Raw genomic sequence first — 24,655 nt, 5'->3', positions numbered from 1 at the left:
ATGAACAAGCTCTACATCGGGAACCTGCCCGAGGGCGTCACCGCGGCCGAGCTGGAGAAAGTCTTCACCGAGCACCAGATCTCCTTCAGCGGCCAGTTCCTCGTCAAGTCCGGCTATGCCTTTGTGGACTGCCCCGACGAGCAGTGGGCCATGAAAGCCATCGAAACTTTCTCGGGTGAGCCGCGGGAGGAGCCCCCCCCCCGATCCCTCCCGACCCCTGGATCCCTCCCGACCCCCTCGATCCCTCCCGACCCCCTCGATCCCTCCCGACCCCCTGGATCCCTCCCGACCCCCTCAATCCCTCGCCCCCTTCAACCCCTCCCGACCCCCTTCACCCTCCTTCCGTCCTTCTCAACACCTCCCGACCCCCTCAATCCCTCCCGTTCCCCTCAGTCCCTCCTGAACCCCTGGATCCTTCTCGACCCTCTCCCGTTCCCCTCGATCCCTCCCGTTCCCCTCGATCCCTCCCGGCCCCCTCGGTCCCTCCCGCTCCCTTCTCCCTCCCCTACAAACCGCGGGGTCCCCGTCGGGGCCGAGCCGTGGCCCCGCTTTTTGTCCCTTCCCCGGGAGCCCCGGCGGGCGATGGGGGCACAAAGCGACCCCGGGCCCCGCGTGGGTCCCCCCGGCAGCGGCAGCCCCGGCGGGCTCGGGGGCTTTTGGGCACCGCGGGACTTTGGCCATTTTGATTCGAGCCGGGGTTCCTGGGGCGTGTGGTGTGTGCGGGAGCGCGAGGTCGCCATGCTGCGAGCAGCCACAGAGGAAAGCTCTGGGAAGGGGGAATTTGGGAGAATGTTGGGAATTGGGAGGTTTTTGAAGGGGTTTTTTTGGCCCCTTCTCCATCTCCCCCCCCCCCCACACCCCGGGCTCCTCCAGCCGCGCTCTGCCCGTCTTCTTCTTCCTCTTCTTCCTCACTGCCCCCAAAAATAAATGAAATTAAGAATCGTGGAATCAGCCAGCAGCGAGGAGAGCCCGCTCCATTTTCCAAGAGAAATCCATTCCTGCCGTGGAGTCCCGATTTTGGAGCCTTTTGGTGGGAAAGGGGGAGGGAATCTGCCCCAAGGACTTTTCCTGGAGGGCTGAAAGAAAGGGGGGAATTCGCCAAATCCACCCAAAAGTCCCAAATCCCATCCCTCGTTCCCTTCCAGGCTGAAGTGAGGAATTAAATATTCCTAAGGAACGTTGTCCAGAGCCACCACTCCCACTTGGAGCCAGGCTCGCATTTCATAAAAATCCACTTGTGAAGGAGCCGGGGGATGGATTTGGTGGAATTTGGGGGAATTTGGGGAGGTTTCCCGGCATGATTCCTGTTTATCCCAAGCTTTTCCTGCCCACTCGTCCCGGATTTTCAAACCCAGGCACATTTTTGTTTTTAGGAAAAGTGGAGCTCCACGGAAAGCAGCTCGAGATCGAACACTCGGTCCCCAAAAAGCAAAGGTAACGACAGCGTTTTAATTGATTTTTAATTGTTATCACCGTAATTATTGATTTCTGTTGGGGGGGGGGTGTAAAAAATACGAGAGAAAAGAGGCAAAAATTTACACCTAAAACGTGTAAAACACAGAGGTGTCAGTGCTTTGGGCTCGGGTTCGTCCCCAGCGAGGCGAGTTTAATTAATTCTTTCAACATTTCATGAATTCATTTAAATTTTTTTTGGCAAAGAAAACTTCCTCGGCCAGTTTTTTATTAAAAAAAAAAAAAAAAAAAAAAGAGGGAAAGAAAGAAATAATAAAAAAGGTGAAATAAATAATTCTCCACCCAGCGGCCCAGGGTGATGGATGCCTTTGGCTTGGGATTTTCAAACTTGTGGCACTGGAAGAATTTCCCGGCTCCTCTTGGCTCCTGGGCTGGGAAATGGGGGAGATCCTTTGGTCTGGAGGAAGTCAAAATTTCAAAAATTAATTTAAAAAAAAAAAAAAATTGCTTCAAACCAAGTGAATTTTGCTGGGGATGGATGGCGAGAAAGGAATAAAAACCCCACGCGGCCGGGCAGGGATTTAAAGCCTGGCTGAATTCCTTGGGTTTTGGGGTGAAAAGCGCCGTTTTTGGGCTTTCCGTGGGCTTTCCTTCTCCCGCCGCCGTGCCCAGCCCATCCCATCTCCATCTTCCTTGGCCCTTTGTTGTTCCCGGCTGGAGCTGGGAGAGCTCTGGAAAAGCCTCCCCGCGCTCCGGCCCCGCCAGAATTCCCGAAAATCCTTCCTGGATTTCGGGTTTTCCCCCCAGAAATTCCCCCCCCCCCTCTCCTTTCCCTTTTCCCTCCCGAACTCCAGGAATCCCCGATCCCAAAGAGTCCACGTTGGACCCAAATCCATCGCCACGTGACGGGAGGCGCCTTTTCCAAAGGGGAAAGAGGGAGGGGACGACGCCAACTCTTCCCATCCCAAAACTTCCCCAAATCCCTCCTTTCCCGACCTTTTCCATCCCTTTCCTGCCCCGTTTTGGGATCGCCCCCTTTGGCCTCGCCTCAAACTTCGCGAGGAGCGCGGCGGGGGCTGATCCCAACGGGCTGATCCCAAATCCAGCCCGGAATTCCTCCGAGCTTTTTCCCGGTCCGGATTCCCCGATTTTCGTGGGATAATCATAATTTTTATTCATTTTCCCCCCCTCCCCTCCCCCGGCGCCTCGCGATCGATGATTTTTGTTCCCGCGCCTCGCCGCGGCTTCGGCATCCAGGGATCGGGGGAGGGGGGAGGATATTGGGATGGAATTCCATGAAAAGTAACAAAATATCCCTTCAAAAAACCAGGAAAAGCTCTTTTTTTATTTATTCCCCCCCTCCCCCCTCTTTGGGTAATCAATAATTTGGGGAGGGAGGAGCGGATTTCTGCCCCCTTTGCCCCACGCGGAATTCCCTGGAAATGGGAATATTCCTCCGGGTTTTGGGGTTTCAGGGAGGGCTGGGGAACGGGGGAACTTCTACAATATTTTGGGATTGGGATCGGTTTTGCTCCCGGGTGTCCCTAAAAACGCCGTGCCTTGGATTGGGCGCTAAAATCCCATTTTGGGGTTTTTTTGGGGTTAAAATGAACACCCCGCGCCCCCCCACTCCGGGGCTGCTCTTAAAGGGCCAGCGCCGCTTTTCCCACTTTTCCCTCCGGGGGCGTTTTGAGGGAATTTTGGGGGATTTCGGGAGCGTCCCGGGCGCACTTTTGGGATGCGTTTGGTGCTTCTGGGTGGGCAAGAGGCGATTTTGGGGCCGCTGCCCCGAGCTGGGCAAGCTCGGGTGCTGCAAAGGGGATTTCTGGGGGGGATTTGGGGGATTTGGGATCCCCCCAATCCCGGGAAGAGGCAGCGGCTCCCTCAAGGGAGGGGTTTGGGGTTTTTGGGGGGGTTTGGATTGGTTTTTTTTTTTTAATCTTTCTCTCCTTTCTCGTTTTCCAGCCTGGATTTTCCAGCTGGGACGCGCGGGGAGCAGGAAATGGTTAAGGGAGGCAGGATCGGGTGGGTCGGAGGCTCCGAGAGCAGAAATCCTCCCCTTTCCCCTCCCCCAAAACAGGAGATGCTTTTTTTTTTCCTTCTTCTTTCCCCCCCTTTTTTTATCCCTTTAAAAATGTGGGAAAACGAGTCAGGAGCGGCGCTGCCCTTCCCGGTTCGTTCATTAAAACAAAACCTGCAAAAAAACCCCCAAAAGTTGGGTTTTTCTTTAGGTTGAAGTGGAAAAAAGCGTTAAAAAAACCTTAATTTGGGTGCTCTGAATGAATTCGTGCCTTCAAATTCCAAGGAATTCTTTCCTGCTGCTTTATTCCCCCTTTTTTAAAACCTCTCCTAAATTCAGCAGAAAAAAATAATTAAAAAAAAAAAATCAACCTAAAATGGGTTAAAATGGCACCAAAAAAGGGATTTGGGGTGAGTGGCTCCCAGAGGAATAAATTGATTTATTGTGGATTAATTCCTGGGAATCTTCAAATTATTTTGGCGAGCAGCAGGAATTGTTTCAGTGGGATCGCTCGGAAGTGTTAAATCAGGAAAAATATTGCTAAAAATGGGGTTTTCTCAGCAAAAAGGAGCTTTCAGGTGAATTTGGGGTCGTTCCCAGAGTTTTGTTGCTGTTGGGGAGCTGCTGCTTCTTGGATTTTGTTCGATGGGAAAACTTGGGATTTGTATCCCAAAAAATCTTCCAAATCCTCCTCGTCTGAGTCGCCAGAAAAGTTTGAAAAAGCGAAAATTCTTGAGAGGAAAAGAAGTTGAAATTCTGGGATTTTGGTTGGGATTTAGGGATTGGGGTCGGATTTGGGATGGGGGAAAAAATGGGAATGGGAAGGGGGTTTCCAGCCCCTCACGGGGTTGTGCTCTGGGCGTGGATTGGAGTTGTAATTAAATTATTATTATTATTATTATTATTAATTGCTGTGGTGGCAGCAAAGCTCAGCGCAGAGCAGGGAAATGCTGGAAAAAGCCTCAAATTCAGCTTTTTTTCCTTGGATTTCCCTTCAAATCTGATGTTTCCCACCGGAAAAATCCTGATTTTACCCAGGGAAATCCCTGGAATTAATTGTTCCTAACGAAAAATGCTGAATTCAGGTTGAGGGCGAGTGGGGCTCCTTTGTTTTGCCACTTTTCAGCCCAAAATTTGGGGGTTTTTTTTCCCCCTGGTGAGGGTTGGATTTGCTGGAAAATAAACCCAAAAACGGGCTGAAACAACCCCAAAATGGGCAAAACCAACCCAAAAATGAAATAAAACAACCCAAAAATGGGCTGAAACAAACCCAAAAATGAACTAAAATGACCCAAAAATGAGCTAAAAGAACCCAAAAATGGGCAAAACCAACCCAAAAGTGAACAAAAACAACCCAAAAATGGCTGAAACAACCCAAAAATGAAACAAAACAACGCAAAAGTGAATTAAAGCAGCCCAAAAATGAAATAAAACAACCCAAAAATGGACTAAACCCAAAAATGGGCTGAAACAACCCAAAAATGGGCAAAACCGACCCAAAAATGAACTAAAATGACTCAAAAATGAACCCCAAAATGAAATAAACCCCAAAATGGGCTGAAACAACCCAAAAATGAAAAAAAACCAAAAATGGGCAAAAATGAACCCAAAGATGAACTAAAATGACCCAAAAATGAAATAAAACAACCCAAGAGTGAAATAAACCCAAAAATGAAATAAAACAACCCAAAAGTGAACTAAAGCAACCCAAAAGTGAAATAAACCCAAAAATGAACTAAAATGACCCAAAAGTGAACTAAAACAACCCAAAAATGGCTGAAGCAACCTAAAAATGAAATAAACCCCAAAATGAGCTGAAACCAACCCCAAAATGAGCTAAAACAACCCAAAAATGAAATAAACCCCAAAATGGGCTGAAACAACCCAAAAGTGAAATAAACCCCAAAATGGGCTGAAACAACCCAGAAATGAACTAAAACAACCCAAAAGTGAAATGAACCAACCCAAAAATGAATTAAACCAACCCAAAAATGAACTAAACAACCCAAAAGTGAAATAAACCCAAAAATGAAATAAAACAACCCAAAAATGAGCTAAAACAACCCAAAAATGAAATAAACCAAAAAATGAAATAACCCAAAAGTGAAATGAACCAACCCAAAAATGAGCTAAACCAACCCAAAAATGAACTAAATAACCCAAAAGTGAAATAAACCCAAAAATGTACTAAAATGATCCAAAAGTGAACTAAAACAACCCAAAAATGGCTGAAACAACCCAAAAATGAAATAAACCCAAAAATGAGCTAAAACAACCCCAAAATGAGCTAAAACAACCCAAAAATGAACTAAACCAACCCAAAAATGAGCTAAACCAACCCAAAAACGGGCTCAGGGACGTGGATCTTTCTTTCCACGCCCCAGAAAAGCTCCGATGGGTTTTGGGCTGGAATCCCTAAATCCGATCCTTTTCCCTTCCGGCCAGGCTGGGCTGGAGAATGGGAAATTCCGGGGGGAAAAAGAGGAATTTAAGGCAAATTTCTCCTTTTTTCTGCCCGGGAGCTTCCGGCTGCTCCCGGTTTTACACCTCCGGGGACGGAAATAATTTGGGAATTCCGAGGTTTTGATGATTTTCAGCCCCAAAAAAAGAGAAAAAATTGAACGAATGGTGAAGGATTTTTCCATAAATTTCGTTCCTGAGGGTGAAAAGGGAGAGAATTCCATGAAATTTGGGATAGCGGGGAGAGGAAAAGGAAGTTGGGAATGGGCAAAAGTGAGGAAAATTCCTTTATTTCCCCTCTTCCTGCGTGGGAAATGTGGGGGAAATGTCTCAAAAAAGGGAGATTTCGGTGAAAACTTGGGAATTGTGAAGCCACGGAGGAGGGATTTGGAGGATCTGGAGTCGGAGAAGGAGAAATGATGGGATTTTGGGAATTTCGGTGGGAATTGCAGGGGTTGAGCCGGGGTTTCCAATGGAATCTGGGTCGAAATTTGGGTTCAAGCTCAGGCAAAGAAGCCCAGGCTGAGGGAAAGGGGGAAAGTTCCTCCCTTTGGGAACTGGGACTTTTAGGGATTTAAATAAAAAATTCCCAAAAAATAAAAGAAGATTCCTGCCCCTTCCAGCCCAAATTCCCGGCGGCGTTAAAGTTTTCCAGGCATTTTGGGAGGGGTTTTGGGGAGAATCCAGGTTGGATGAGGGACCCCAGCTCCTTTTCCTGACTTTTTTTGGGGCTTTTTCCGCTGCTTTTCCAGGGTTGCTGGGTTTGGGAGCGGGAGGTGCCTCGGATCCAGGTGGGATTTGGGATTTTTCCGCCTCTTTTAAACCATCCCGCTGGTTTTTATGGAGAAAAGGGGCAAAACTGGATGGAATTTCCCTAAATTTGGGAGCTGCCGCTTCCCAAAAAAATGAGGAGGTGAAACCTGAAAATTCCAAGTTTTTGTTGGAGAAGAAGCTCTTTGGAGGTTTGAGGAACTTTTCCAAGGGCTCTGTTCGGGGTTTCTTTGCTCCACAGGGAATTTTGGGAAAAGTTTTAGGGGAAAATTCCCATTTTTACCCAAACTGAAGGAATTTCAAAGCTTAAACTGGGATGTGAATTCCCAAATCTGCCATTCCGGGTGGATCTGGGGGTGGGAAGCTGCCAAACTGGGGGCTACTGGGAAGCAACTGGGATGAGGAAATTCCAGGGTTTCCCCATCCTCAGAGTCCCTGAGCACCTGGGAATTCTCATCCTGCCCCGCTGGAAGTGTGGGACGAATCCAGGAGGCTCCGGAGTGGGAGCAGAAATCTCTTCCCAGAAAAGGCTAAAAAATCTGGGAAAACGGGAGAAAATTCCCTCAGGGATGGGGCTGAGCTGCTGCCCCTTCCCGGATTCCGGGCTGGATTTGGATGGGAAGCGCCTGCAGCAGCTCGGGAATTGTCTCCTCCCCAGGAATGGGGGGGTTTTTTTGGGATGAAAACCCAAATTTGAGGAAAGGAGAATCCTGATCCCGATCCCAGGGGTGAGCGGAGTTATCCCGGCGGCATTCCCAGGAAACGTGGGAATCCTTCAGGGAATTCTGCCTGGAAATCCTTGCTGGGGGTTGCTTCCAGGTTATCCTGGGGCTTTTGGGGCCGGGAGGTTTTCCTGGTTCCTGCAGGAATCCCGGGATACAGCGGGAAGTTTGGGAAGTTTCACTCCGTGGGTTTCCCTGGGAATTGCTGGGAAAGGGAATTTCAGGGGTTGTTTTGGGCTCCTTTCCCCGAAACCCTGGCGTGTTTCCATGGAAAAGCCTCGGGAGCGGGAGCTGATCCCACTCTGGTTCCGCTCCAGCCTCCGGAAAATTGTCCCGGCTTGGAATCGATGGATTTAACACAAAAATCGGGATTTACATGGAAAACTGCTGGATTTTTCCTTCTGGAAAGGGGCTTGGGAAGGTTGGGATCCTGCAGCCGTTTGTGGCTCATCCCCGTCAGGAACAGCGCGTTCCTCGTGTCCTGTTCCCACCGGGAATTCCCTGGCTCGTGTCCCCTTCCCATCGGGAACAGCCCATTCCTCGTGTCCCGTTCCCGTTGGGAACAGGGAATTCCTCGTGCCCCATTCCCATCAAGAACAGCCCATTCCTTGTGTCCCATTCCCGTCGGGAACAGCCCATTCCTCGTGTCCCATTCCCGCTGGGAACAGGGAATTCCTCGTGTCCCGTTCCCACCGGGAATTCCCTGCCTTGTGTCCCATTCCTATCGGGAACAGCCCATTCCTCGTGTCCCATTCCCGTTGGGAACAGGGAATTCCTCGTGTCCCATTCCCATTGGGAACAGGGAATTCCTCGTGTCCCATTCCCATCAGGAACAGCCCATTCCTCGTGTCCCATTCCCACAGGGAATTCCTTGGCTCGGGTCCCCTTCCCTGGGCTTGGTTTTGTTCTGGGATCATCCCAAGAGATTCCAGCCGAGCTTTGGATCCCGGAGCCTTTTCCAAGGGGAGATCTTGGGCTATCCAGGTGTGTTGGGAAGAGCTTTGGGAATCCTCCATCCTCCATCCCCCATCCCGGGCCGATCCCGCTCTGCCACCGTTCCCCGGAGGAACTTCCCTGCAGGAGCTGGGAATCCGTGAAAGCCGAGGGGCAGGGGGAGTTCCTTGGGAATGTGGCTGCAAGTGAGGGGGCAGGAGCTGGGAATGGGATGGGAGCGACCCCGGAGCGGGAACATCCCGGCTCTGGGTGGGGGGAGCAGAATTCCTGCCTGGAAAAGAAAAAAGAGAGGAACTGAAGCGACCGAAAGGAATCCGACCGTGGGAAGCGTCGGATGCGTCGGGAATGGTTTGGGTGCTTTGTTGGGATGGACGCTCCGGAGCGGAGCTGGAATTCCAAACTTTCCCTGGCTACCGGAACGCTCCGGAGCAAACCCGGCCGGGAAAACGCCCCCGGACCCGCGGGGAGAGCTCCGGGCGTGGGCTTAGGGATGAGGCAGCGGGATGGGCTCGGGATGGGCTCCAGGCAGGGAAGCGCCGGGAGCTGGCCGGGATCCACGGAGCCCGGTGGGATCCATCCCGCGCGATCCTCGCCGGGGCTTTTCCGTGGGCAAACAGCGCCGGAGATTCCCGGGCAACGGATTGGGGCAGAAAAAACGGGAAGTTTGGGCCCCCCCGCCACGGTTCTGGGGTTCTTCCAAGGTTCAGGGAGATCCCGAGGGAGCGGCTCCCGGGATCAGAGAATGGAGGAGAGGGGAATTGGGAACAGAATTCCAAAAGAAAAAGGGAACAGAATTCCCACAGAACGGCTCCCAGGGCCGGGTTCTCCCCCCCCAGTTGGAGCCGGGTTTTTCCAGCTGGGATTGGAGCGGAATCAAAGCTCCGTGTTCCCATCAGTGCCCGGCTCCGAGCGCTCCTGGAAAACCCAGACTGTCGGGATGTCCTCGGATTCCCGCAGATTTGGGATCCACCTGTTCCCACAGGGAAATTCCGGCTCTTCCCGGCCCCCCCAGCTCCTGCTCCGTCCCCCCACGGTGCCGAGGGGGCGGATCCAAAGGAATTCCTGCCTTTTCCCTTCTCGGTGCGTTGGGAAATGTTGTGTTCGGTGCCGAAAGATTTTCCGAACGTTGGGAATTCCGGGATTTTGTGTGGATGAGGGGCAGAGCAGAGCAGGGAGAGGCTCCGATCTCCATCCCAGCTCCACGTTTTTCCTGGAATTTCACCAGCAAAACTCCGGCTTTGCCTTGATTCCTGCAGGATTCCGGAGCTGTGGGATCAGCCCTGGCTGTGCAGGGAGCTCCCTGCCATTCCATAATCCTAATTAATCCATCCTAATTAATCCATCCTAATTAACCTGTCCTAATTAAACAATCCCAATAATTCCTGACTGGAGGATTCCCAAACTCCTGGAGCCTTCACCTGCCGGGAGTTGGGGAAAAGGGCTGGAATTGGGGATTTTCCCTTTTATCCAGGGCTGTCAATCCTTATCCTAAACATTCCTTGGGATTCATGGATCGCATCCAGGCCGGAGCCCCCGGGCGGCTCCTGCTCCCTCCCGCAGGCACAGTGCCAGCGAGCACAGCTACCGATGGTGCGATGGATGATTGACAGCTGTCAATCACCCGGATAATGAGGCTCAATTAGCCAGGAATTCCAGCATTTTGGGAGCCGCCCAGGAACTGGAGCAGACGGATGGGATTTGGGATCCCTGGGCGAGGCAATTCCCGGAGGGAGGCAGCGACTGGGATCCGCTTTTGGGATTTTCTCTGCTCCGGCTGCTCCCGAAACGTGGAACGTTCCTGGTGGCGGGAGCCGAAATCCCGGTTCTTATCCAGGGATCGGGGATGGAGCGGGAAATCCCGGCGCTGTGGGGTGATCTGGGAAGCGCTCTGGGATCCGAGCTGGGCTGAGCAGCTGCTCCGGGAGAAGCTTTGCCTTTAAACCTCCCGGTTTTTGGGATTTTCACCGACGGCCGCGGGATGTTTTCCTGAATGTTCATGGTCCAGCCAGCACCGCCTCTGGGGTCTGTTTGGGAGCTGGAATTTGGGATTTTCCTGCAGGAATGGGAATCTCTCAGAGAGGGGGGACCTGGAGAACCCCCCGGGCTCAGCTTTGGGGCAGGCTGGGAGCACCGGGAAGAGCCTCCCGCTCCGTCGGCAAACTGCAGTGGGAAGAGCACGGAAAACAGCCGGGCTTGCCCAGACTCATCCCGAACTCATCCCAAACTCATCCTGATCTCATCCCGATCTCATCCCAAACTCATCCCGATCTCATCCCAAACTCATCCCGATCTCATCCCAAACTCATCCCGATCTCATCACTCATCCCGAACTCATCCCCAGCTCATCCCCAGCTCATCCCGTTCCCCTCTCTATCACCGGGAAATTTGTCCTGGCTGCAGCTGCTGCCTTTGGCATGGATGGATTTGGGGAATCTGGGGGACGGCTGGAATCGTCCTCGGGGCACGGCGAGGAGAAGGGGGGTTTGGAGAGTCCTGTGGGATTCCCGTGGGGTTCCCATGGGGTTCCTGTGGGATTCCTGTGGGGTTTCCGTGGGATTCCCGTGGGGTTTCCATGGGATTCCCGTGGGGTTTCCGTGGGGTTCCTGTAATTTCCCACATTTCGCTGCCTCAGAGGGCAAATCACGGCTGGGACCTGTGGCCGAAACATTTTTGGGAAGAGGAGTGGGAGAGGCAGGATGTCCCCCGGCGCCAGGGAGGAGCCGCTGCCATCCAGCGGGGACGGGTTCTGTGCCTCAAAGTGAGAATTCCCTGTGGAAAAGGGCAGGGACGCTCCGGGATGTGCCGGAGCCGCTTTTCCATCGGCGCCGACCCCGCTCGATCCCGGCCAGGTCCCTGCTCCGGCTGCTGCCCCCGTGCCGGGACACTGCAGGGAATTCCCAGCGGATTCCCAGTGAAGGAGATCCCTGGGGATGCATCCGGGGGGATCCCGACTTCCAGAGCTTCCCCTGGGAGCTTCCAAAGTTTCAATCCCGGAACCTGCTCTGGGCTCCAGCGGGATTCTGCCTCCCTGGGATCCGGGGCTTTTTCGGGATGCCCATCCCTGTTCCTTGGAGCTGCTCCGGTGTGGCCTGGCAGGGATTTTAGGGATATCTTTGAATCCCCATTTTTGGGCACCTTGAGGCGTCGCTCCCTTTCCGCAGGAATTTGGGGTTCTGGAGGCTCTGGATGATCCCAAGGCTGTTCCCAGCTGTCCCCAGCAGCTGCTCGGATCAGGATCCGGGGAAATTTGGGCTCAGGATTAAACCAGGAGCTGCTATTTTGGGGAAAGGGAGTTGGGAAGAGCCAAAATTGGGAGCAGCCGGAGAGCAGCCGGGGTCAGGAGCCGTGCCGGAGAGAAGTGGGACACGGGAATGACGCCGCCGGCATCCCGAGGGGCGGCTCCTCGTCCCTCTCTGCTCCTTCGCCATCCTCCCGTTTAACCTGGCAAAAGTCACATCCAGCCCGCGGATCCGAGTGGTGCCGGAGGGATCCCGGAATTTCGCTCCCGGCACAATTCCGGCCCCATCACGAACTGAGAGCCGCCGGGAATCCCCGGAGCACACGGAATTCCGAGGCTCGCTCTGATCCGTGGACGTGCAGCAGCTCCACCCCAAAATCCCCCTTTTTTCATCCTTCCAGGAGCCGGAAAATCCAGATCCGGAACATCCCGCCGCAGCTGCGATGGGAGGTAAGAGGAGCGGATGCAGCTCCAGGCCTAATTCCCTAATTCCCTAATTCCCTCTCTCCAGGATTCCATCCTCGGGATCGGAGTCGATTTTCCCTCCTCTTTGTCATTAATTGGCTCTTAATTACCCCCCTTCCTCTCCCATTACAGGGGGGAAATCCCAGGATGGGGGCGAGGAAAGCGACACCGCTCGGAATCCCCATTAATTATTCCGGAATCCCCATGAATTCTGGAATCCCCGTTGATTATTCCGGAATCCCCATTAATTATTCCGGAATCCCCATGAATTCCGGGGTGTTTGTGATTTCCCCATTGTAGAGGGAATAAAACGGATCCTCGCTTCCCGCTGGGATTTTTCCCTGGCTCTGCTTTCCCCCCCCGCTGGCTCCGACCTTGGTCCAGCAGCGTCCTGGAGCTTCCCGGCCTTAATTGCTTGGGAATTCTTAACGATCCTAATGACGGCAGCGCTGCCTTTAGGGATGGATGGGATTTCCCTGCATATCCCGAGGTAAATCGGGATGGTTTTCCCGCTTTTCCCAGGTTTTGGATGGGTTGCTGGCGCAGTACGGCACCGTGGAAAACTGCGAGCAAGGTAGGACGGGAATAAAATCTGGATTTTGGGAATTTCTGCCCCGTTTCAGGGGGAGGAGGGAATAAAGCCTGGAAAAACCTGCTTGGGAATCGCTGGGGAGATCCTGAGGGGATTCATCCCTCATCCCAGGGGTTTTTGGGGGGTTTGAGCTGAGGTTTTTGTACTAATTCCTGATTCTTTTCCTTCATTCCTGATTCCTTTTCCTAATTCCTGATTCCTTTTCCTAATTCCTGATTCCTTTTCCCTAATTCCTGCCTCCTTTCCCGAATTCCCACAGTGAACACGGACAGCGAGACCGCCGTGGTCAACGTCACCTACGCCAACCGGGAGCAGACCCGGCAGTGAGTGCCCTGGGAAACCGGGAATCTGGGAATCCGGGAATCCGGGATCTCCTCCCTGCCCCGCCTGTAGGAACAAGGATTTCCAGTGCTGGGATCCCATCACTCCCAAATCCCGAAATTTTGGCTAAAACCAGCAAACCCTTGAGGACACCCCTTAAATCCAATTGGTTTTCCTTCGCCTTTGGAAGGAATTCCAAGTTTTTGGAATTCCAAGTTTTTGGGGTTTTCTCAGCAGCTCAGGGAGTAAAACTTGAACTTTTCGCTGGAGCAGAAGTGGGGATTTCCCTGGGCTTCCATGATTTCGGGAATTCTGCCTCCAGAAAAAGTAATCATGGGGAGAAATATCCCAGGAGCTCTCGGTGGGAGACTCGGAGACCATTCCCTGCTTTTTCCCTCATCCCGCACCTTCCCCTGCTCCCTTCACACCACGGAAAACCTCAGTCCTGCCACTTTTAGGGAATTTGGGGGTTAGTTTAGGGAATTTTCTTTGCCGGAACGGAGTCGGTGCCCAATTCCTGGAGCCGGGAATGTGGGAGGGAATGCGGAGAGCAGAGAGCGGCTCCTCCTCTGGCTGCCAGCCCCATCTACCGACAGCTGCCGGCTCCTGCATCCCGGGATTCCCGCGGGACGGGATTCGGGATGGATCTCAATCCCGCAGGCTCGGGAATCACTGCCTCGTGGGAACACCGGGACAGCGGTTCGGGATCTTTCACTCAACCCCTCAGGAGAGAGGGGAGATCTGGGAATCCCTCCCTGCATGGGAATTTTGGGAGAGGGATTCGGGAGCTCTCACTCAGCAGAGATTTGGGAATCCCTCCCTGCATGGGAATTTTGGGAGAGGGATTCGGGAGCTCTCACTCAGTCCCTCAGCGGAGATTTGGGAATCCCTCCCCGTATGGGAATTTTGGGAGAGGGATTCGGGAGCTCTCACTCAGTCCCTCAGCGGAGATCTGGGAATTACGGGAACACCGGGCCAGGGATTTGCGATCTCTCCCCACAGTCCCCCAGAGGAAATTCGGGAACCACTCCCTGCATGGGAGTTTTGGGAGACGCTCCCCTTAAAATATTCCTGGGAATTCCCTCCAGCTCCTGCTGCCGCTTTTCCCTTCTCCCATAAAACTTGCTCCCCATGGCAGACCCCGTCCCTTTTGGGGCCGATCCGCCGCTCGATGGCCCCGCAAACCCCAGCTCCGAGCGTTCTCCCCCCCTTTCCCCAGAGCCATCACGAAGCTGAACGGGCACCAGCTGGAGAACCACGCGCTGAAGGTCTCCTACATCCCGGACGAGCAGCCGGGGCCGGAGAACGGCCGCAGGGCCTTCGGGGCCCGGGGCGCGGCCAGGCCCGGCTCCCCCACGCCCGCGGGGGCTCCCCCCAAGCAGCCCCCCCTGGACGTGCCCCCTGCGGCTGCTGGTGCCCACCCAGTTCGTGGGGGCCATCATCGGCAAGGAGGGGGCCACCATCCGCAACATCACCAAGCAGACCCAGTCCAAGTGAGTCCCTCTGCCCGGAATTTTTCTGCCTCGCTGGGATTTTGGGGGTTATTTTTAGGAAATATGGGATTTGTGGCTCCTCCTCGCTGTTCCCTGCCCCGGCCCTCAGGCTTCTCTCCGTGTCTCCCCATGCAAGGGCTGGGCTGGGACCCAAGTGGTTGCACTGGACATAAATTTGTGGGATTTCTCCCTACTGGATTTGGCTCCCGAGCTTGTATTGGCACCCAAGGAGCTCTTTATCCCCCAAGGAAGGGTTTATCCCCCAAGGAACCCTTTATACCCCCAGGAGCCCTTTATCCCCACCAAGGAAGGATTTATCCCCCGAGGAAGGATTTCTTTGGGATACGAGGTGGTGGACACCCCATCCCATTCCATCCCATCCCATCCCATCCCACTCCATCCCACCCCAGTTGGGTGCTCATCCCTCAATCCCTCCCGCTGTTAAAAATCCCGTTCGGATTTTTGGGATTTGAGCTCCCAGGCCCCGCATCCCTGCAGGATATCCAGCCCACAGTTCCCTCCTCTTGCCTTCCTGGGTGCAATTCCAAATTTAGGGCAGAGCGGGAGCTCCAGGGAGCCGCTCCCAGGGCCCATCCCGAGTTTTTGTAGGATCGACGTGCACCGGAAGGAGAACGCGGGAGCGGCAGAAAAAGCCATCAGCATCCACTCCACGCCCGAGGGCTGCTCAGCCGCCTGCAGGATGATCCTGGACATCATGCAGAAGGAGGCCAAGGACACCAAGACGTAAGAATTCCCACGGATCCCACCCCAGGGTCTGCCCCGGGCTCCGTGGTGCAGGAATTTCGTGTTTGGGGACTCCAAGTGATGGGGTTTGAGCTTCCCCCATCCCTCTGTGCCAACCCCTCCTTTCCCTGCTTCCACAATCCCTCCTGTGGGGTTTTCCCCCCGTTCCCGTTCCCAGGGCTGAGGAGGTGCCGCTGAAAATCCTGGCCCACAACAACTTTGTGGGGCGCCTGATCGGCAAAGAGGGCCGGAACCTCAAGAAGGTGGAGCAGGACACGGAGACCAAAATCACCATCTCCTCGTAAGGATTCCCCCGGGAAACGGGGCGGGAATTCCTCACTCTGGGATGGGTGGGGGAGGAGGATGAGGATGGGAGTGGGGGGAGAGGTTTTAGTCCCCAAAGTTCTCTCGGGAAACTTTGGTGTTGGATTTTCTGTACTCCCTTTTCCCATCCCCTCTGGGGTCCCTTTGGGGTCCCTTCTCCATCCCTTTGAGGTTCCTTCCCTATTCCTTCAGTGTTCTCTGTAGTGTCCCCACCTCTTTGCTGTCCCCTCCCGCCCTTTCGGGGCTGCAGCTCTCAGCACTGCCCAGTTTGGTGTCCAGAACTGGGATTTTCCTGTAAAACCCCATTTTTGGGGAAGGCAGAGAGAACCCCCCGGCTCAAACCCCATCCCCTGCCCTGGCCATGTCTCCATCCCCTTCCCTGGCCATGTCCCCATCCCTGCCCCAGCCGTGTCCCCATCCCTGCCCCAGCCGTGTCCCCATCCCTGCCCTGGCTGTGTCCCCATCCCTTCCCCGGCCATGTCCCCATCCCTGCCCCAGCCGTGTCCCCATCCCTGCCCTGGCCATGTCCCCATCCCTGCCCTGGCTGTGTCCCCATCCCTTCCCTGGCTGTGTCCCCATCCCTGCCCTGGCTGTGTCCCCATCCCCTTCCCCGGCCATGTCCCATCCCTGCCCCAGCCGTGTCCCCATCCCTGCCCTGGCTGTGTCCCCATCCCTGCCCTGGCTGTGTCCCCATCCCTTCCCCGGCCATGTCCCCATCCCTGCCCTGGCCATGTCCCCATCCCTGCCTGGCTGTGTCCCATCCTGCCCCAGCCGTGTCCCCATCCCTTCCCCAGCCGTGTCCCCATCCCTGCCCTGGCTGTGTCCCCATCCCTTCCCTGGCTGTGTCCCATCCCTGCCCTGGCCATGTCCCATCCCTGCCCTGGCCATGTCCCCATCCCTGCCCTGGCTGTGTCCCCATCCCTTCCCTGGCTGTGTCCCCATCCCTGCCCCAGCCGTGTCCCCATCCCTGCCCTGGCCATGTCCCCATCCCTGCCCTGGCTGTGTCCCCATCCCCTTCCCCGGCCATGTCCCCATCCCTGCCCCAGCCGTGTCCCCGTGCCCCCGGTGCTGATGTCCCCCCTCAGGCTGCAGGACCTGACCCTGTACAACCCCGAGAGGACGATCACGGTGAAGGGCTCCCCCGAGAGCTGCTGCCGCGCCGAGCAGGAGATCATGAAGAAAGTGCGGGAGGCCTACGAGAACGACGTGGCCGCCATGAGCGTGAGTGGGGCCGGGCCTGGCCGGGGCGGCGACCCCAGAACACCCCTTTGATCCCAGTCACGACCCCTCCTCGTCCCTGATCCAATCCCCATTCCTTTCTCCCCTCAGCCACAATCCCCCCTCATTCCTGATCTCCTTTCTCCCCTCAGTCACAGTCCCCCCTCGTTCCTGATCAAATCCATGCTGATTTCTGCCCTCAGTTACGATCCCACCTCATTCCTGATCTCGTTCTCCCCTCAGCCACAATCCCCCCTCATTCCTGACCAAATCCCCGTTTGTTTTCCCCTCAGTTACGATCCCACCTCATCCCTGACCAAATCCGTGTTTGTTTTCTCCTCACTTACAATCCCTGACCAAATCCCCGTTTGTTTTCCCCTCAGTTACAATTCCTGACCAAATCCACATTTGTTTTCCCCTCAGTTACCATCCCTGACCAAATCCCCGTTTGTTTTCCCCTCAGTTACCATCCCTGACCAAATCCCCATTTGTTTTCCCCTCAGTTACCATCCCTGACCAAATCCCCGTTTGTTTTCCCCTCAGTTACAATTCCTGACCAAATCCCCATTTGTTTTCCCCTCAGTTACAATTCCTGACCAAATCCACATTTGTTTTCCCCTCAGTTACAATTCCTGACCAAATCCACATTTGTTTTCTCCTCAGCCACAATCCCACCTCACCCCTGACCAAATCTCCGTTTGTTTTCCCCTCAGTTACCATCCCTGACCAAATCCCCATTTGTTTTCCCCTCAGTTACAATTCCTGACCAAATCCCCGTTTGTTTTCCCCTCAGTTACCATCCCTGACCAAATCCCCGTTTGTTTTCCCCTCAGTTACAATTCCTGACCAAATCCCCGTTTGTTTTCCCCTCAGTTACAATTCCTGACCAAATCCACATTTGTTTTCCCCTCAGTTACAATTCCTGACCAAATCCCCGTTTGTTTTCCCCTCAGTTACAATCCCACCTCATTCCCGGCCTGAACCTGGCCGCCGTCGGGCTCTTCCCGGCCTCCTCCACGGCGGTGCCGCCACCCCCGAGCAGCGTCTCCGGGGCCGCTCCCTACAGCTCCTTCATGGTGGGTGACCCCGCTCGGGATATTCCCGATGGAAAACTCCCCCGGGATGGGCAGGGAGGCGGGACGGGCTGGAGTCATCTGGGGGAAAGGTGGTGGGAAAGGCGCTGAGGGTGGCTCAGCCCCGTGGGAGAGGTGTGGGCATCACTGGGGAGTAGGAGAGTGACAATGATCCAAAAATGGTGACACGGACCCCAAAATGACAGGGACCCCAAAATGGTTACCGTGACCCCGAAATGGTGATAGGAACCCCCCAAATGGTGACAGTGACCCCAAAATGGTGACAGGAACCCCCAAATGGTGACAGTGACCCAAAAATGGTGACAGTGACCCCAAAATGGTGACAGGAACCCTCCAAATGGTGACAGGAACCCCCAAATGGTGACAGTGACCCCAAAATGGTGACAGCGACCCAAAAATGGTGACAGGAACCCCCAAATGGTGACAGCGACCCCAAAATGGTGACAGTGACCCCAAAATGGTGACAGTGACCCCAAAATGGTGACAGGAACCCTCCAAATGGTGACAGGAACCCCCAAATGGTGACAGTGACCCCAAAATGGTGACAGTGACCCCGAAGTGGTGACAGTGACCCAAAAATGGTGACAGCGACCCAAAAATGGTGACAGGAACCCCCCCGATGGTGACACTGACCCCCAAATGGTGACAGGGAGCCCCAAATGGTGGCACTGACCCCAAACAGTGACCCTGCCTCCCGATCCCATTCCCGCAGCCCCCGGAGCAGGAGACCGTGCACGTTTTCATCCCGGCGCAGGCGGTCGGGGCCATCATCGGCAAGAAGGGCCAGCACATCAAGCAGCTCTCGCGCTTCGCCAGCGCCTCCATCAAGGTGGGGCCGTCCCTCGGGGGCCCTTTTGTCCCCAGTTAGGAACATTTTTCCCAGGAAAAGCCCCCAGGAAGCGCGGGTGGGGCTGTAGCGCCGTGTCCGTCCTGTTGCAGATCGCGCCTCCGGAGACGCCGGACTCCAAAGTGCGCATGGTGGTGATCACCGGCCCGCCCGAGGCGCAGTTCAAGGTGCGCTGCCACCACCCCGGGGAGCTCGGGGTGTCCCCTGTGAGGGAGGGCGGGGGGTGACCCCAACTGAGCCCCTAATTTAGATCGGGGCTCTCCCAGGGGCTGAGAGGGTTTGGAATTCTGAAGATTTTACAGGATGATGCCCCAGCCCAAATCCAGCCCAAATCCGGGGGTGGAGCTCCCTGTGCTGCCACCAGGCCGGGGGCTTCGGGGTGTCCCCTGTGAGAGAGGGCAGGGGGGTGACCCCAGCTCTGAACCCCCCAATCCGCAGCTGGGTAATCCCAGGATCAGCTCTCCCAGGGGAATTCTTTCCCCTCTTTCTGTTGTTTGAGTGGTTTTCTTTCCAGTTTAGAGTAGCCCGGAAACAATTTCTTTTTAAATTTTACTTTATTCGGAAGCCTATGGAATTCCGGTGGGAACGGGACACGTGACATTTCTCCTCAGTTTTCCAAATTCCAAAGGACTGAGATTTGATGGGACGCTGCCCCATCCAGGGATGGATCTCAGGGTGGGACCTTCCTGACTCCATCCCTTCTCCAGGCCCAGGGCAGGATTTATGGGAAGCTGAAGGAGGAGAACTTCTTCGGGCCGAAGGAGGAGGTGAAGCTGGAGACGCACATCCGCGTGCCGGCCTCGGCCGCCGGCCGGGTCATCGGCAAGGGCGGCAAGACCGTGAGTGGGGACGGGAGGAGCACGTCCCGGGGGCGGAATTCCCGGGAAGCAGCCGGGGTTTTCCTGCGGGGCTGACGCCGTCGGTGCCCCGCAGGTGAACGAGCTGCAGAACCTGACGGCGGCCGAGGTGGTGGTGCCGCGGGAGCAGACCCCGGACGAGAACGAGCAGGTCATCGTCAAGATCATCGGGCACTTCTACGCCAGCCAGGTACAGCGCCGGCAGCTGCGGGAGCTCTCCAGGGCTTCTCCAGGGTTGTCCCCGTGGGAATCCTCCTGGGAATGGTTTATTCCATGCCTGGCTGCTGGGCATGGCTGCTGTTTGGGATGTGGGAGCGTCAATCCCAAACCTGACTAGAACATGGAAGATGGGATGTCTGGGAGACGTCTGGTGGCCGTGCTGGACACTGGAGCATTTTCCATGGCAAACGAGGTCGTTTCCCTTTTCCTGAGGTCTCAGGGATCCCCCCGTGCTTTGCAGTTCTGGGAGATTTGGGATTTTTCACCTGGAGAAGGGAAGGATCCAGGGAGAGCTCGGAGCCCCTTGCAGGGCCTGGAGGGGCTCCAGGAGAGCTGCAGAGGGACTGGGGACAGGGCATGGAGGGACAGGACCCAGGGAATGGCTTCCCACTGGAATAGGGCAGGGATGGGTGGGACACTGGGGAGGAATTCCTGGCTGGGCTGGAATTCCCAGGGAAGCTGTGGCTGCCCCTGGATCCCTGGCAGTGTCCCAGGCCAGGCTGGAGCACCCTGGGATGGTGGGAGGTGTCCCTGTCCAGGGCAGGGGCTGGAATGGGATGGGATTTAAATCCTTCCAACCCAAACCAGTCTGGGAATCCCATAATTAAATTCCCACCAGCGACTGCGTGGGCAGGATCCAAAGCTTTGGCGTTGCTCAAAGAGCTCATTTTTGGTCGTCATCTCATCAATCCCGCCCGTCATTCCCAGGAAAAACACGGGAGAGCCCTGGGATAGGAGCTGCACCTGGACTTGGGTGGAAACTGGGAATGAAAGGGGTTTAATTGGGAAATTGAGATGGGAAAAGCCAGGCTGGACGGGGCTGGGAGCGGCCTGGGACAGCGAGGGCTGGGATGGGATGGGATGGGATTGCAGCATTCCATGAATCCCTGCCTGTCGTTCCCAGATGGCTCAGCGCAAGATCCGGGACATCCTGGCGCAGGTGAAGCAGCAGCACCAGAAGGGCCAGAGCAGCCAGAGCCAATCCCGGAGGAAATAGGGACCCCAAGGATCCCCAGATCCCGGGAGAGCGAGGACACGGCCCAGCCAGGCCGGGCTCGGAGTGCCTGGGAATCAGTAACCGCAGGGAGACAGGGATCGGGAATCCACAGGGATCGGGAATCCACAGGGACTGGGAATCCACAGGGATCGGGAATCGCTTCCACAGGGATCGGGAATCGCTTCCACAGGATCGGGAATCGCTTCCGCAGGGATTGGGAATGTCACCCCGCAGTGGGACTGGGAACCACTTCCAGCAGCGGCACCGGGAATTCCACTGGGAATTCCGACCCCCGTGGGATCACGGCGCTTCCATTGGCTCGCAGGGCTGGGCGGGGCCGGCGGGAATCCCGCGGCCCTCCGGGATGAGCAGCGCTGCTCCCGTTCCGTTCCCGTTCCGTTCCCGTTCCCGTCCCCTCTGGAGGAGCCATCCCGGGGCTCCCCGGCCCTCCTTCCCTCCTTCCCTGGCTGCGGGCCATTCCCAGGGCCATTCCCAGGGCCATTCCCAGGATTCCCAGGGCCATTCCCAGGGAACCGCTGCCCTTCCTTGTGGGGCGCTGCCTTTGTGCTGCTCCTTCCCAGTTCCGTGATTTTCCTGGTTTCTTTTTGACCTTTTTTCCCTGTTTTTTAAATATTTCTTTCCATATTTTAGTTTACCTTTTCCCCTATTTTTCCCCGATTTTATTTTTTCCCCTTTTTTATTTTATCCCTTTTATTTTATTTCCCCTATTTCATTTCATTTTTATTTTATTTTATTTCATTTTTATTTCATTTCATTTTTATTTTATTTTATTTCATTTCATTTCATTTTTTAAAATTTTTATTTTATTTAATTTCATTTAATTTCATTTTTGTTTCATTTTATTTTATTTCATTTCATTTCACTTCACTTCTTTTTACCTTTTCCCTATTTTTCCCTGTTTTCCTTCCCTATTTTTTATGAATTTTTCCCGATTTTTTCCCTATTTTTTTTACTCTCCTCCATTTTTAGTTTCCTCTGTTTTCCTCAATTTTTCCTCCCCTTTTTTTTTATTTTTCCCCATTTTACTTTCTTCCCTATCCCAATTTTCCTTCCTCCAAGACAAATCCCAGTGGATTTCCACCCTCCTGTGCTGGGATTGGATCCACTGGGACCAAAATCCACCAAATTCCCCCGGAATGGATCCGGGATCCCTCGGGAGCACCACGGGACGGGCGGGAAATTCCCCCTCCCTCCCTCCCTCCCTGCAGTGCCTTGGAAAGCCTTTAAAGCCAGGAAAACCTGGATTTTCCAGGATTTTTCCCCCTCTTTCCATTGTTTGAACGTTTTTTTCCCAGTTTAGAGTAGCTCAGAAATGATTTCCTTTACATTTTATTTTTTATGGAAGCCTATGGAATTCTGGCAGGAGTGGGACACGTGACCTTTTTCCTCATATTTTTCCTCATTTCCCCTCATTTTTCCTCATTTTTTTCCTCATTTTTTCCTCATTTTCTCCTCATTTTTTTCCTCATTTTTCCTCATTTTTTCCTCATTTTTTCCTCATTTTTCCTCATTTTTTCCTCATTTTTCCCTCAATTTTTCCCTCAATTTTTCCTCATTTTTTCCTCATTTTTCCCTCATTTTTCCCTTGTTTCCCCCTCATTTTCCCCATTTTTCCCGGTGATTTCCGCTGTGGAGGTGACGACCTTTCCTAGGGATGAGGCAGATTTATCCCGGGAAAAGCTTTGGCTTTTCCTGCCGGGAACAGCAATAAAACCACCAAAAACAAACAAACAAAAAAAAAAAAAAAAAGCAAAAAAAAAAAAAAAAAAAAACCAGGAAAAAAAGGCAAAAAAAATTCCCTTTTTTTGGTAAAACCCATGGAATTCATCCTCATCTCCACCATCAGAACCCGGGAATTCCATGCGGAAGGGATGGAGCTGGAGAGGGGGAGGAAAAGCCCCAGGGAATTTTGGATCTGCTCAAAGCTGGCCCCCCCTGGGGCTCCTCATTCCCATCCCCCTCCTCCAGCGGGGAGGAATTCCCGAGCTTTGGCGTCGGGGCTGGAGGCGATGGGCTTTGGGCTTTTTCCCGATTTCAGGGCAAAAAGAAGGAAAATGCCCCGAATTCCCTCCTTTGTGCAGGAAAATCCCCGTTCCCGGGAGAGGAAAAAGCCAAACCCGCGGGAACGGCAGCGGCCGCTGATCCCCGGCACTCCCGGAGGGATTTTCCATGGATTTGGGTTTTTGGGATGTGGAATATTCTGGGAAGGGTCAGGAGGTGCCGCCGCCCCCGGCCAGGTCTGGGCTCCAGGGATTCTGCTGCGATTCCAGCCCCGAAAACGGGGATTTTCCAACGGTTTTCCCCCCAAAATCGGAGCAGGGAGGGAGGGAAAGGAAAATTGGGATGGACTGGGAGAGGGGTGGTGGAAGGAAAGCTGGGAGCAAGCCCTGGGAGGGGCCAAAAAGTGGGAATTTGGGAGAAAAAGCGAAATGAAGATGAATTTTGAGGGAGAAGGGTGATGGAGGAAAAGCTGGGTGGTTCCCAGATGAGGCAAAAAAGTGGGAATTTGGGCCAAAAAGCAAATTTAGGATTAATTTTGCAGGACGGGGATGATGGGAGGATTCCCAGGCGAGGCTAAAAAGTGGGAATTTGGGAGAAAAAGCGAAATTGGGATGAATTTTGAGGGAGAAGGGTGATCAGAGGGTTCCCAGGTGAGGCTAAAAGTGGGAATTTGGGACAAAAAGCAAATTTGGGATGAATTTTGCAGGACAGGGATGATGGAAGGAAACTTGGGAAGCTCCTGGGGCAGGCAAAAAAGTGGGAATTTGGGATAAAAGTGAAATTGGGATGAATTGTAAGGGATAAAGGTGATGGAAGGAAAGCCGGGAAGCTCCTGGGGGAGGCAAAGAAGTGGGAATTTGGGATAGAAAGCAAATTTGGGATGAATTTTGAGGGAAAAGGGCCATTGAAGGAAACTTGGGAAGCTCCCAGACGAGGCAAAAAAGTGGGAATTTGGGACAAGAGCGGCGCTGACGCTTTTGCCGTCGTGGAGTGGAGCCCAGCCCTTCGCAGCGGGGAATTTTTGGGGGAAAATCCTCCAGAACCAAAACTCTCGAAGCAGCAGGAAAAAGCAGGATTTGGGGAAGGGAAGGCGGCAGCAGGAATTCCCTGGAATTCTGCGACTCCAGGGAGCTGCGGGGGCCAAAAGAAAGCCCCGGAAAAGGAGGAGAAACCACAGAGAAAGGATCAAAACTCTACCTCAGGCGCGATTACCTCAGCAGGGGAGGGTCGGGGCTTTCGGGGCCGTTCTCGCTTTCCTTGGGGTTCGTGGGTATTTTATAGCAGGGCTGAACGGGGCGAGATTTTATTTTTTTAAGGAAAAACAGAAAAAAAAAGAGAATTTTCTTTTTTTGATGGGGGGTGGGGGGGGGGGGGGGGATTTGTTGTTGTTGTTGTTGTTGTTGTTGTTTCTGTTGGAATTTTCTCCCGGCTTGGAGGAGGAATCCGGGCGTTCCTGGAGCTCCCTGTGGAGAGCGCCGGGAATCGCGACCCCGCTGGCGGCAGCGCAGCCTCCTCGGCCCTCCCGTTCCTCCGGATGCTCCGGGGCTTTTCCCTGGATTTCAGCTCTCGGAGCCGCTTTGGATTTCCCAGCGGGAAAAACTCGCGGGGTTTGGGGTTTGTTGTTTTTTTTTTTTTTTTTTTTTTTTGGCTTTTCTTCCTTTTTTTTTTTTTGTTGCTTGATCGTTTTTTCCCGGGAATTTCGAGGGGTGAAAGCAAAGCCGGCCGTGAGAGGCTGAAAGGCTTTTCCCGATGGCAGCCAGCACGAATCCAGGAATTTTTTGGGATCAATTTTTCCACTCGCGGGCAGCGTTTTCTATGCAAAGTGGGGTTAAAAAAGGGCTTTTTTGGGTTCTTTTCGGAAGCCATAAAGAGATTTTTTTGCTT

General features: G+C 54.1%; 1 protein-coding gene across 1 annotated transcript; it reads left to right on the top strand.

Annotated features, from left to right (window-relative positions):
• On the top strand, window positions 1–21,329 carry IGF2BP1 (insulin like growth factor 2 mRNA binding protein 1). The gene is given in 16 exon segments (XM_039564716.1): window positions 1–175; window positions 1,374–1,434; window positions 11,980–12,028; window positions 12,566–12,617; window positions 12,895–12,958; window positions 14,176–14,353; window positions 14,355–14,449; window positions 15,059–15,193; window positions 15,372–15,494; window positions 16,603–16,738; window positions 17,689–17,811; window positions 18,542–18,658; window positions 18,769–18,843; window positions 19,384–19,515; window positions 19,610–19,723; window positions 20,657–21,329. Coding segments are annotated over 16 exon segments (1,722 nt in total). The 3' UTR covers window positions 20,750–21,329.
• The last annotated feature ends 3,326 nt before the right edge of the window (window positions 21,330–24,655 follow it).

Source organism: Corvus cornix, chromosome 23 (assembly GCF_000738735.6).
Source record: "Corvus cornix cornix isolate S_Up_H32 chromosome 23, ASM73873v5, whole genome shotgun sequence".
Taxonomy (NCBI): domain Eukaryota; kingdom Metazoa; phylum Chordata; class Aves; order Passeriformes; family Corvidae; genus Corvus; species Corvus cornix.
The sequence above is the reverse complement of the archived record's forward strand: the minus strand, read 5'-3'. Positions and strand labels throughout refer to the sequence as shown.